This window comes from Nuphar pumila, chromosome 16 (assembly GCF_984573655.1).
Source record: "Nuphar pumila chromosome 16, dmNupPumi1.hap1.1, whole genome shotgun sequence".
NCBI classification, from domain to species: Eukaryota; Viridiplantae; Streptophyta; class Magnoliopsida; order Nymphaeales; family Nymphaeaceae; genus Nuphar; species Nuphar pumila.
This window is the reverse complement of record NC_143264.1, coordinates 82668359-82680952: the sequence shown is the minus strand read 5'-3', so window position 1 is coordinate 82680952 and position 12594 is coordinate 82668359. Positions and strand designations below refer to the sequence as shown.

General features: G+C 33.8%; 1 protein-coding gene across 5 annotated transcripts in view; it reads left to right on the top strand.

The window, feature by feature from the left end:
- The window catches only part of LOC149813861 (uncharacterized), a 65639-nt gene extending 64482 nt beyond the window's left edge, over positions 1-1157 (top strand). For 4 of the 5 annotated variants that reach the window (XM_089991813.1, XM_089991812.1, XM_089991811.1 and 1 more), the window contains exons 49-51: positions 191-421; positions 696-797; positions 892-1157. In XM_089991813.1, coding sequence (XP_089847939.1) covers positions 191-421; positions 696-797; positions 892-1038 — 480 coding nt within the window. In that variant the 3' untranslated portion in view covers positions 1039-1157. The remainder of the gene's footprint in view (positions 1-190; positions 422-695; positions 798-891) is intronic. The other variant, XM_089991809.1, reaches the window with a different exon arrangement.
- Positions 1158-12594: the final 11437 nt, after the last annotated feature.

Genomic DNA, 12594 nt, shown 5'->3' with positions numbered 1-12594 from the left:
AACCTGGCTGGATCACTAGTTAGGTTAGTAAAAGAACAGGGACATGGATCATTTCCCGTTTAATACTAGGAATGCAACAAAAGATTTTTGGTTAATCCCCTTTCCTAGCAATTTCTTAGACAGCTTTTGTCTTTAGATTAATTAGATGTACTATGTGCTTTTTATTTCTCATGGTTTTTGACTCCCTTAGCAGGAGATCCAGCAAATGCAGAGTAAGTCAACACCACAACAGCTTGCGGTGCCAACACCAAGGATGACCAATAGTGCCTACATGGATATTTTTCAGAAGCTCATTGTAGATTTAGATACAGAAGGGCGCTATCTGTTCCTTAATGCGGTTGCAAATCAGTTGCGATATCCAAACAACCATACACATTTTTTCTCGTGCGTTCTCCTTTTTCTGTTTGCAGAAGCAAATCAGGTGAGTTTATATTTCAAGCCTTGGATTATCCTTTCATGTAATGCACCTGGGATGTCTAAAAGCAGTAGCTGGAGGATGTCTGGTTGATGCCTTCATGATCTGCTGACATCCTGCCATGGCTGTTTTGGTCAATGAAAATCGGAATGTATAACATGAACTTCTCTCTCTCAAAGGGATGCATCGAGATAAAAGGAAACTTTTTAATTTATCAGTCTGTTCATGTGTTTACATACATAATTTCCCTTACGTTGTTGCTGGGTTGTGTTTGGTTCAGGATATCATCCAAGAGCAGATTACAAGGGTGTTACTGGAACGCCTGATTGTCAACCGGCCCCATCCTTGGGGCTTACTTATAACTTTCATTGAGCTCATAAAGGCAAATCTCTCTCTCTCTCTCTCTCTCTCTCTGTGTGTGTGTGTGTGTGTGTGTGTGTGTGTGTGTCTGAAGAAAAATATAATATGTTTTACAGAACCCTTTGTACAACTTCTGGAATCGGTCATTTACGAGGTGTGCACCAGAAATCGAGAAGCTCTTTGATTCTGTTGCAAGATCGTGTGGGGGGGCAGCCGTCAAGTCTGTGGATGATTCACTTGTTTCTGGAGACAACAGCCATTAATCTTCCATTTATAAATTAATTAATGCGCCCCCAATTGGTTAATTTGCTTTGTTACTTGTATCTGGTTGTGAAATATGTATATCTTCTGTTCATAAGGCAAAATTTCCTATTTCCTCCAATTGTTGTCATTTCATCCATGAAAAGTTTTCAATCTTCTATGTAGATACACGATCGTTCATCGTATGAGATCTCTCTCTCTCTCTGCTAGTTAATTTTAGCCCCCAAAAAAGTGTAATGGACCACTGCCTAATTGTTCAAGTACTCCCCTAAAGTTGGTCTTTCACCTTGGTACCCCAAAACGCTGAAAATTTGGATCATTGCATCACGCAGCCGAGTGTTTCTGCCACTTGTTTTTGCTGGCCGTATTCAGGAACCGACCGCGGTCGACATGTCATCCATAAGATTGGTGATCTACCTACGGTGTTTTTTTTAACATTGCAAAGTTCCATAAATCTGCCTTTTGGGTGGTGGTGCAATATCCAGAATTTCCTGGTCTTCGGGTGTTTCAGATTTGAACGCCTATCAATTGGGATGCAAACTGTTTGTATCTGTTAACAGCTAAATACGTGGGGATTCGGATGGGAAACCGATCTGGAACAACAAAAATTTTAAAATCTCCATCCTAGATACAACCCATTTGCATCTCTACCTATCAACCTTGGGAACATTTATCTGCGTCCAAATAAGCTAACATTTGCTTATTATTAACAGAAAATGAATAAGATGGCATTTGCTTATTACTAACAGAAAATGACGTACTGTGACATTTTTTGAAATGTTTCAAAACTTACAAAATCTTTATGTTCAAAATAACGAATGTTGCTTTTTTTTACCCTTAGCACTAGAGAATCTTCTGAGTTTTGTGCCATATATCAGTATGTTGTCAGGATTTTGCAATCTCTCACTAAAAAGTAGATTCCCATGGACTTTACTAATTTTGCATAAAAATAATTTGTGAACATGTATAGTTTTTTAAGTAACTGACAAGGAGATTAGCAAATGTGGTGACACATTTGTGTGTGTGTGTGTGTATATATATAGTACAACATTCGTGCAATACTACATTTGCCAATGATGTATGATGTTCTTGTAAAATTCTTGAAATTTTTTGTTGAAGATGTTTGTATTGATTCATATATAAAGTCGTTAGAGATCTACTTTTTTTGTCTTTTCACTTGTTTTTTGTTAGAACTCTATTTTTTTTATCTAAAATGCTAACACTTTTCTTTTTCTTCTTGCGGTGATTTTCATGAAATCTTTTTGCAACATTTCAACCACTTTTTTTGGTATCTTTAATAGTTGTAGTATCCTTTTGATTGACTTTTCTGGTCAGTTTGAAAGGTGAGTTTCATACAAGTTATATATTTATCTCATTTAAAGTTTTTTTTAGATATGAGCATTTAATAGCCTTGTAGTATTTGTGTTTGGTGTTATAAATGATCAACGGATCATTACAAAGGATGTAAAATTACGTCAACAAAACCAGTGCTAGTGATCGTTACTATAGTAATTTGGTTGACATTTGACTTTTCAAGGCATATGACATAACTAAGTATAATTTGTTCGACTTTATAATTTATGCTTGAGATATATGTGTGATGATGAAGTTATTTTTATGGTTAACCTTGAAAGTTAGAAATGCCGGAATGTTGCATGTATAAAAGCAAATAAAAAGATAGATACAAAGAATTTTGATTTAATTTGTGCATTCAAACAATCAATTAGTGGTACCAATGATCACGTTGACAATGAAAAATCAGATAATGATGACTATAGCATGTCATCTGACGATGACTTAGAAATGAGAGGAGATGAATAGGACACTGATGACATTGGACAAATAATGATAGACGAAAATGATGCATAAATTATAATTAGGATGTCAAATCCTTTGTATGTTGCATATGCTATATGAGCATTTGTTAAACATTTGAATTGTTTTATGTTTCTACACTAATGAGATGTTGAATAAGTTGTTGGTTAATAGATTCTTATATAATGAAGAACAATTACAAATGATTGAAGCAGAGGCATTTCAATTGTGATGAGTTGCGTGACGAAGAACTTAATGATTGAGAAGTTTTTTGGTGGCTAACAAGAAAATCAATAGATGAAAACATTGTTGTCGGCCAAAAGTTTAATGACCTTCAACATTGTCATAAGTTTTTGAAAGATCATGTGATCATGAATAACTATAAAGCAAAATTCATGAAGAGCTGCAGTAATAGAGTCACTATCGTATACACGAGAAAAAACCCACAAACTATGGGTGATTCATCGTGAATGATCTATTGCACAAAGGTGCACAGAGCAATATTCTTTCAAGTGAAGAAATATGAAACATAGCATAGATGTGGTAGATCATAGGGCAACCTTCGAGTTGAAAAAGTGTATTCCAAGTGAATTTTTGTGTTATTCACAAATGCTTGCATGATAACCCGAAGATGACTCAAAGAGAAATCATGAATGACATCAGGAGCGAAAAATATGTAAAAATTATTTATAAACAAGCGTGGTGTGGATGAGAACGCATGAAGGAAAAACTCTATAGTTCATTATGACTGTACTATACAGTAAAAATGATGTGTTTCCCTAAAACCCCCCATAATTTGCTCAATGACCAAAATCGCAAATAGCCAACTTCGTTAGGACTTTTTTAACTTTTGCATGTGCAAAACTCATGAAGTTTGCACGATATATCACTTTGCTCGTCGGGTATTGCAAACTCCCACTTAAAAGGAGGTCCACACATTTTTTTGCGGACCTCAAGAAGCACACAAAAATTTATGTTATTTATGCATTCTTTTCTGTTAATTGTGAAATCGCAAATACCTTAGTAAAATTGCATATTTTATACCAAAGTCACAAAAAATGGTGCAAACCACTTTTTATCTTCTTTAACCCTCAGTAAAATGTATGTTCTTATATATTTTTTGCACTTTTCACGAAGCATGCAAAAACAAGTTTTGTGCACCTACTTAGGATCGTAAATTCGCAAATACCTTAATAAAATCACATATATCAAGTACCTATGAAATGCAATTTTGATGTTTGTGCTTTTCTGTGGTATAAAAGGGATTATCTACATCCCAGGGCTATTTTCACATTTTCTAGTGTTTCTTTATGGTTCTCAACTTTTGATCTTTTGCAAGAAAAATCCGATGACTTTTTTGACAACTATTTTTTACCACTATTTTTTGGTGATTCATTAGTGGCACTTCATCGTTGCATTCTGACGAGGTTGTGGCCCTGGTTAGGTCGAAAGGAGATCTTCACACAAACAATATATATATATATATATATATATATATATATATATATGTTTTATTTTCATTATGAACTTTTTTTTTTGTAGAAATGAGCATCATCTAGGCTCATGCATATTTGTGTGTGGTTGTTTGCTTGTTCTGTGTTTTATTTAAAAATTTACATGATTTACTATTTAGAGTTTATTATGTTTTTGGATTTTTGATATATATATATATATATATATATATATATATGTTTGTGTTATTGATGATTTATTTGTGTTTGATTGTTCTTTATTTAATTTTTGGTGTTTCTGTATTAATGTAATGGGGCTAAGGTTGACTGTGTTGGTGTAATGAATATTTATTTTTTACGTAGTTAGTTAATGATGACTTCAATATTTGTTAAACTATGTTACCATCTTATCGATGATTATAGCAGGAGATTTTTAGTGGTCTCCAAAAACATTAGCTTTCGTCAAATATAGGAAATTAGCGTAATTGGGTTAAAGTCATATTTATTTATCATTATTCACAAATTTGTATTGATGGTTTGAGGAACCACAAATAACTAGCAAAAGGAAGCATAAATAACAATATGTTAGAGTACCGATGGTTTGCAAAATATGTATTTTTTAGGAGTTGTTTAATGAATTCCTTCCTTGTATTTATGTAGTATTTTTTAATAAATTTCTTCAATATCTTATGTCTTATATGTATGTCCTAGATTGTTCATGTTGAATAATTATAAACCATATCGAAAATGTTATAGCAAGAAAGCAATTGTGATGCCCGAGATACTTGTAAAGGTTGGTGAGGAAAGTCAAAATGAACCAAGAGTGAATTTTATGAAGATACTTTGATGGCAAGTGACCTAAGTATTAGGTTTGTACATTCATTTGTTTGTTCTTTTGTAATTTTTGTATGTATACTCAAATTAATTTAACATAAATGTACTACACATGTAGCATTTAGCAATATTCATAAAAAAACTAACAAAATCCACAACTGAGACCTAGAAAAAGAATATAATATGCTAAAGACTGTTTACCATACTCCTTATTTTTTTGTGAGTCGGAAAACTAATATTTTTGTTGTTTTACTATTGATTAACAAAAACTAACTTGTAAACATTGATTGATCACAACAAATGCTCACAACTAAAGAGCAAGAAGAGATGGTTGTTGGATGCTTGGATGTTGACGACAACATGCCCTATGTTTGGTTTTAAGCTAACAAGGTATCGTTGAACATGTTGCGTACATAGAAAACATAAATTTAGGGTGCCTAAAAAGACCTTAATCTCGATTTATGTTGCAGGTCTTATTTCTTGTGAACTGGGGCAACAAACATTGAGTTATTTGGAAAATTAACCTAAAGACGAATGAGTTCAAGCTGTATAATTCAATTTGTAGCACAACTTGCGCATATAAGAATATGTGCAACATAATAAGTTAAGATTACTTATTTAATCATGATTTTATTGCTTTTTCATGCTCGATAGGTTTAATGTTTTGTTGCAAGTTGAATTTTTTATAGTGTGAATGAGCTACAACTATTACTCCGAGTGAATGGTCTCACTTGTGGATGATATTCCTCAACAAGAAAATGAGTAATTACTTTACTTAGTTATTTATTTATTCAATTATTATTTTTACATGTTGTTGACTTGGAATATGATTGTTATGACTAGGGATGACAATGAACCGGGGTGGGGGACAAGGTCTCCACCCCGCTCAGTCTCAAAATCCGAACCTCCATCCCCACACGGAGATGGATTTTAACCTCCACCCCCGCTTCCATCCCCGTTTCATCTCCTCCATCCTCGATCCAAACAGGGGCGAGGCGGGGCCCCATTTCTCCTCGGTTTAGTGTCATTCCTTGGAAGGATTGGGGATGGGGCGGGGCGGAGGAAAGCATAAGTCCATCCTCGCCTCCATCCTCGCACAGGGATGGATTTTAACCTTCATCCTCGCCTCCATCCCGTTTCATGCCCTTCATCACCGGTCCAAACAGGGCGAGGCGAGGCTTCGCTTTCCCCCGGTTCACTGCCCTAGTTATAACTATGACTATGGTATATTTGTCCTTTTGTACATGCACTACTTGAGCATAAACAAGAAATTGTGTAACATCTGACAATTTTTTGAAATTCTTGGTTGAATATAAAGATCAAACATAATGGATAATTTTGACAACCTATTTTATAATTTTTTAATACACGGTTATGACCACATCAAGATTTTGAGAAAAACACAAGCGATTTTGTCAAAAACAGAGTAAGTATGCTCTCAAAATTCACCTGACTAATCAAGAGCAAAATAGTTATTTTATAAATATCGTAGGAATAATTATGACCAGTCAACCATATTTATAATTTGCATAAAAGTATATATATATATATATATATATATATATATATATATATATATTAGTTTGAATCTAGTTGAAAAAACTATTCGTCAACTAATTCAGTTAGCCCATACCCCGACCATACTTAATCTGATTGGGCATACCTTGGATTTGAATCTAAATCTTATTCAAGAACTAAATCTAATAGGGTGTTGTGTGTTCTCCCCGAAACAAAATATCTTGGGACCCATGATAATTCATATGCCAATGTTGCCCATGATGACTTTATAATAAAATAACATATAAAAAAGGTAGATATGCTTTTGACGAAAATGTCCTCCCGTAAGATAAATATGCGTTGAATGAAAATGTCCTCCCACTCCTCGTATATACATTTGAATGTTCCGTCTTTGTTGTAGCACAAGCTAAAAACAAAGGCAAAAGAAGGAGGAGGAGGAGAGGGAGAAGGAAAGAAAGATACTTGTTAGATAGAAAACTTTTCCTGGTTCATTCCTACCTTGTGGAGATAACTATAAATCGAACGACTGGTTAGATCATTGGTGGGCGTCAAGGGGGATTTGTCAACCATCTCTTTTTATAGTCTTCTCTTCTTCTTCATTTTTGTTAGGTAGTATGAAAAAAAGCAATGAAGCACAAACATTCCAACAAGTGCCATTAAAGCGTCGTGAGTACCTTTCCATGTCATCGTGCTATTGCTGAAGAACGCATGTCGCCGTGAGTATCATTAAGGCGTTATTTTGTTATTCCAGGTAGATTTTATCGTTTCAACGGTTGGAAACTTGAAGACATTTGTAAGACGCTAAGACCTGTTGACAAGAATGCTTGGTTACAAATGCGAGCAAGGGCCTCTACCCCATCCGGTATCGTTCATTCACTCAGTATATACAATGTAACACAAATTGCGGTTGTAGTAACATGTACATCGATTTGTGAGATATTATTTTGTTTGTAATATATTATGTTGAATTGTCGTATATCGATTTGTAAGATATTATGTGTTTTCTAATGTCGATTTGTGAAATATTATTTTGTTTGTTGATATCGATTTATAATATTATGCTGAATTGTCGTATATTGATTTATAAGCTATTATGTGTTTTCTAGTAACGATTTGTGAGATATTGTTTTGTTTGTTAATATCAATTTGTAATATATTATGCTGAATTGTCGTATATCGATTCGTAAGATATTATGTGTTTTTTATTATCGATTTGTCAGGTATTATTTTGTTTTTTAATATCGATTTGTAATATATTATGCTGAATTGCCGTATATCAATTTGTAAGATATTATGTATTTTCTATTGTGGATTTGTGAGATATTGTTTTGTTTGTTACTATCGATTTATAATATATTATGTTGAATTGTCGTATATCAATTTGTAAGATATTATGTGTTTTCGAGTATCGATTTGTTAGATATGGTGTTGTTTGTTAATATCGATTTGTAAGCTATTATGCTTAACTAATCGGTAGTCGTTGTTATATGCATCTTGAATAAATCGTAGTAAACGTATGTGTCGGCTATTGTAAATTGATATTTTGCACATGACAGTGTTGAGCATATCAACTAGTTGCAGTAAAGATGACGTATCTCAATCATTGGGAAGTCATGAAGCAATAGACATCCGTACTATCGATGCACCTGAATAATTGAATATGTGCACTGATGATGCACATGATAAGAAGGGTGCAGGCATTGGATTCAATCTTGACTTGAATATTCCAGCAGACGAATTACAATTCGATAATGAGATAGATGATCATGACAATGCACTTGACAAAGGTGCAGGCACCTCAAGTCTACATGATAGTACACTTGACTCTGTTTCTATAGAGGGAATGTAGTTTAATAATGAGGAAGCTGCATACAATTTTTATAATGGTTATGCCTTAAAAATTGGCTTCAGTGTTAGAAGGTATTCTTGGGCAAAAAATGCACAGGGTGTCGTGGTGAGAAAGGCATATGTTTGTTCAAAGCAAGGTTAGAAGAAGTCAAGTGGAAATCTAACAAGGAGCAAGTCATATTCAAGATGCGGTTGTCCAGCGAGAATGGTGTTAAAAAGACTTCTGAATGAGAAATATGTAGTTCGTACTTTAATCAATGATCATAACCATGAATTAGGTGATTCATTTATGACTCCTATGTTAAGGTCACATCATGAAGTAATTGCAGCGCATGCTACAATTGCTGAAATAGCTGATACTGTCGGCATTGCACCAAGAAAGACATAATTTTTTCATGCACGTAGATGGTGGTCGCGAGAATGTACCATTCACACCTATGGATCTAAGAAACCACTTGAGAAGGAAGAGGTCAGAAAATATGAAGAATGGAGGAATATGTTTTTTGATTGATTACCTATAGAAAAAATCAAACATTGACCCTGGTTTCTTTAGTGCAATGCAACTGGATGAAGATGGGTATGCTTGAATATGTTTTGGGCAGATTCAAAGTCAAGAGTGGATTATGAATGTTTCAATAATGTGCTTGTTTTTTATACAATTGTGAAGATTAATACGGAACAATGGTCATTTGCGCAGTTTGTTTAAGTGAACCATTACTCACAAAGTTGCATATTAGGCGGCACTTTTTTGTATGACCAGACCAAGAAAACCTTTGAGTGGTTGTTTAGAGTATTTACACAGGCAATGAATGGGAAGCACCCTAGAGCTGTACTTACAAATGGTGATCATGCAATTGTGGTTGCAGTGTCTTATGTATAGTCATATGCACATCATTGCCTATGTTTATGACATATCTTTCAAAATGCAACAAAGAACATAGGACACATTTTTAATCAAAAGATAGGGTTTGATAAAATATTTAGAAAGTGTGTACTTGAGAGCATGGACAAGGTCACCTTTATGTCTGATTGGGAGCAAATGATTCAGATGTGCGACCTTGAAAATTGTGTGTGGTTACAAATTTTATATGCAGACAAAGAGAAGTTGGCATTGACATATGGAAGACAATACTTTTGTGCAGGTATGATAAGCACATAAAGAGTTGAATATATGCATGCTTCATTGAAAAAATATTGTATTCATGTTTAACAATGTTTCGTTTCATGGAACAATATGAATTATTTGTATATGGTCTTAGACAGAATGAGCTTGAACAAGATGTAAAATGCTTCAACACCCGCCCCGTAACTTTGAACATGAAAATATTGACGCGACCTGCAGATCTGTATATACCAACTGTATTTGAATGGACTAAGAAGGAGGTTATACATGTCATGAATTGCAACATAGAAGGACATATGTAATATGAGAATATGCACAAATACCATGTTGTATGGGATGACAAAGAGTATCCAAAAAGGTAAGAAGCACATGTTACGTATAATATTGACAACAGAACAGTTGAATGTACGTGCAAAATGATTGAATTCAAAGATATTTTATATCATCATACATTAAAGACACTTAATCAAGAGAAGATATAAGAAATACCTGAGTCATATATAATGCGAAGTTGGACAAGACAAGCAAAGATTGAACTGCTAGAGAAAAATAATGTCAGTCCATCTAGTGTTGATGAGAAGTGCCAGATAGCCTTCTGTTACCAACAACTATGTAGGTCACTTATGCATGTTGCAGATTTAGCTTTGAAAAACGAAGAAGCCTATGTATGTATGAGAAACGTGTCAAGAAAATTACTTGAAAAAGTATAGTTAATTTACCATGAGTTCGTTGCAGCTCGTGAAATCTAATATAAGAAAATAGGATCGAACAACGTAGGTGAAAATCACGCTTCCCGTGATTCTTGTGAGATGTTGGTCCGAAGCATAAACATCATTTTCGATAAGTCAGGAGTAAACGTTGTACATTATGATGAGAATATTCACCTAGCGAAGAATATCAAAAAAAAACTTGCCTCTGATCGCAGTCGTCGGAGGACAAATGGTGCACTGGAATTGGTTGGCAAGAAAATGTCTAAGAAACAATCAACCCCTAAGCAACCAAGCCCTTCGCATAAACATGTATGTAATACAATATATTGCTTTCCATGTAAGTTGTATTACGTGCAACCTATCAATATCTAACTTGTGTAGATTCTAACATGCAGCAATACCATACAGACGTGCACTACATTGTTGTAACCTATAATCCTCCCGACCTATTTGAGTGGAACAATGACATGAGTATGACAAGTCTTTTGGTATATAACAATTTTGGGAGGATGTTAGCATTTCTTGTTGAACTTAATGTAGTGTCTGATATTGTTCTGTTCCATGACAGGCGCTGTAAAATTTAAAAGCGAACAACGCAACACAGGAATCACGTGTGGATTCTTCAGCTTCAAAATAGTTGTAGCATTTAACTTTCATATCTTACAAATCGTTGCAATGTTTAGCATTCTATAATTCTTTATTGTAGTTCTATAATTCTTTGTTGTAAATCGATAATTCATTGTTGTAATTCTATAATTCTTTGTTGTAAATAGATAATTTGTGTTTTAATGTTATAATTTTTTGTTGTAATTCTACAATAGAAATCATACTACAAATATCATAAAAATCGACACTAGAAAACACATAATATCTTACACATCGATATACAACAATTGAGCATAATATATTACAAATCAATATACGAAAATTCAACATAATAGCTTACAAATCGATATTAACAAACAAAACCATATCTCACAAATCGATACTCAAAAACACATAATATCTTACAAATTGCAAAAGGGATTAGCGATGTATACGGTGTACAAAGGCTTGTAATGTTCGCCCTTTATTAATGAAAATTCAATAAGCGATTAGAGACGTGTACTGTTCATAAATCGTTGTGATGCTCACCCTACGTGAATGAAAATCTCAAAAGGAATTAGTGATGTATGCGGTGAACAAAGGCTTGTAATGTTTGCCCTTCGTTGACATAGACATAGCCCGTAAAAGCGATTAGGAAATATGATTGACATAAACATAGCTCGTAAAAGCAAATTGCGATAGCACGTAGCCTTCATACGTCTTTGTACAAATCGCGATGGTACATGTCATTCAATTAGACAAAGCTCATTGTCTAAAAGACATACGTCATTATGTAAATCACAATGGTATAATGATTTATACAATGACGTCTATGTCGACCTCATCTGAATAAAAATCGCACTGTGTATGAGTATAAATCATGGTAAAATTGCACGGTCAATGTTTGTGCAAATCATTTTAGACTTTTATCAATCATTATGTAAATCACAATAGGAACATAGCTCGTAAAAGCAAATCAGTGGCATTTTCACGCTACAAAATGCTAAACGATAATTCTGTGTTATAATGTTATAATTCTTTATAATTCTACAATAGAAATCATACTACAAATATCATAAAAATCGATACTAGAAAATACATAATATCTTACGTATCGATATACAACAATTGAGCATAATATATTACAAATCGATATTAACAACCAAACAATATCTCACAAATCGACATTAGAAAACACATAATATCTTACAAATCTATATACGGTAGTTCAACATAATATATTACAAATCGATATTAACAATTTGTACAATGTGAATTTTGTACACAGTCTTACAAAATTGATTACAAATGTCTGTACACAAAAAATTTGGAAATTGAAAGTTGAACAAAAAATTGCTCTCTCTCTTTCTCGGCAGTAGAACGTAACCATCTTCACGTTATCCTTGAGAACATGTAGACGTTTAAAATGACTTCCTCTTACTTCTGGGGGCCTCACGTCCTTCATAGTTTTCTAGGTAATCATGCAGTCTGGGTTTTTGTATCATCCTCAACTAGAAAATCCTTCAATTCCTCGCATAGTTCTTTGCGAAATGCAGGTGTATCATCCTGGAAAAAAAAACCTGAAAATGAGAACAATATGAAAATGTAGTAATCAATAATATAGGTTAATAAATAATGTTTAAGTGTATAACATACAACGGTGAATTCTGGTGC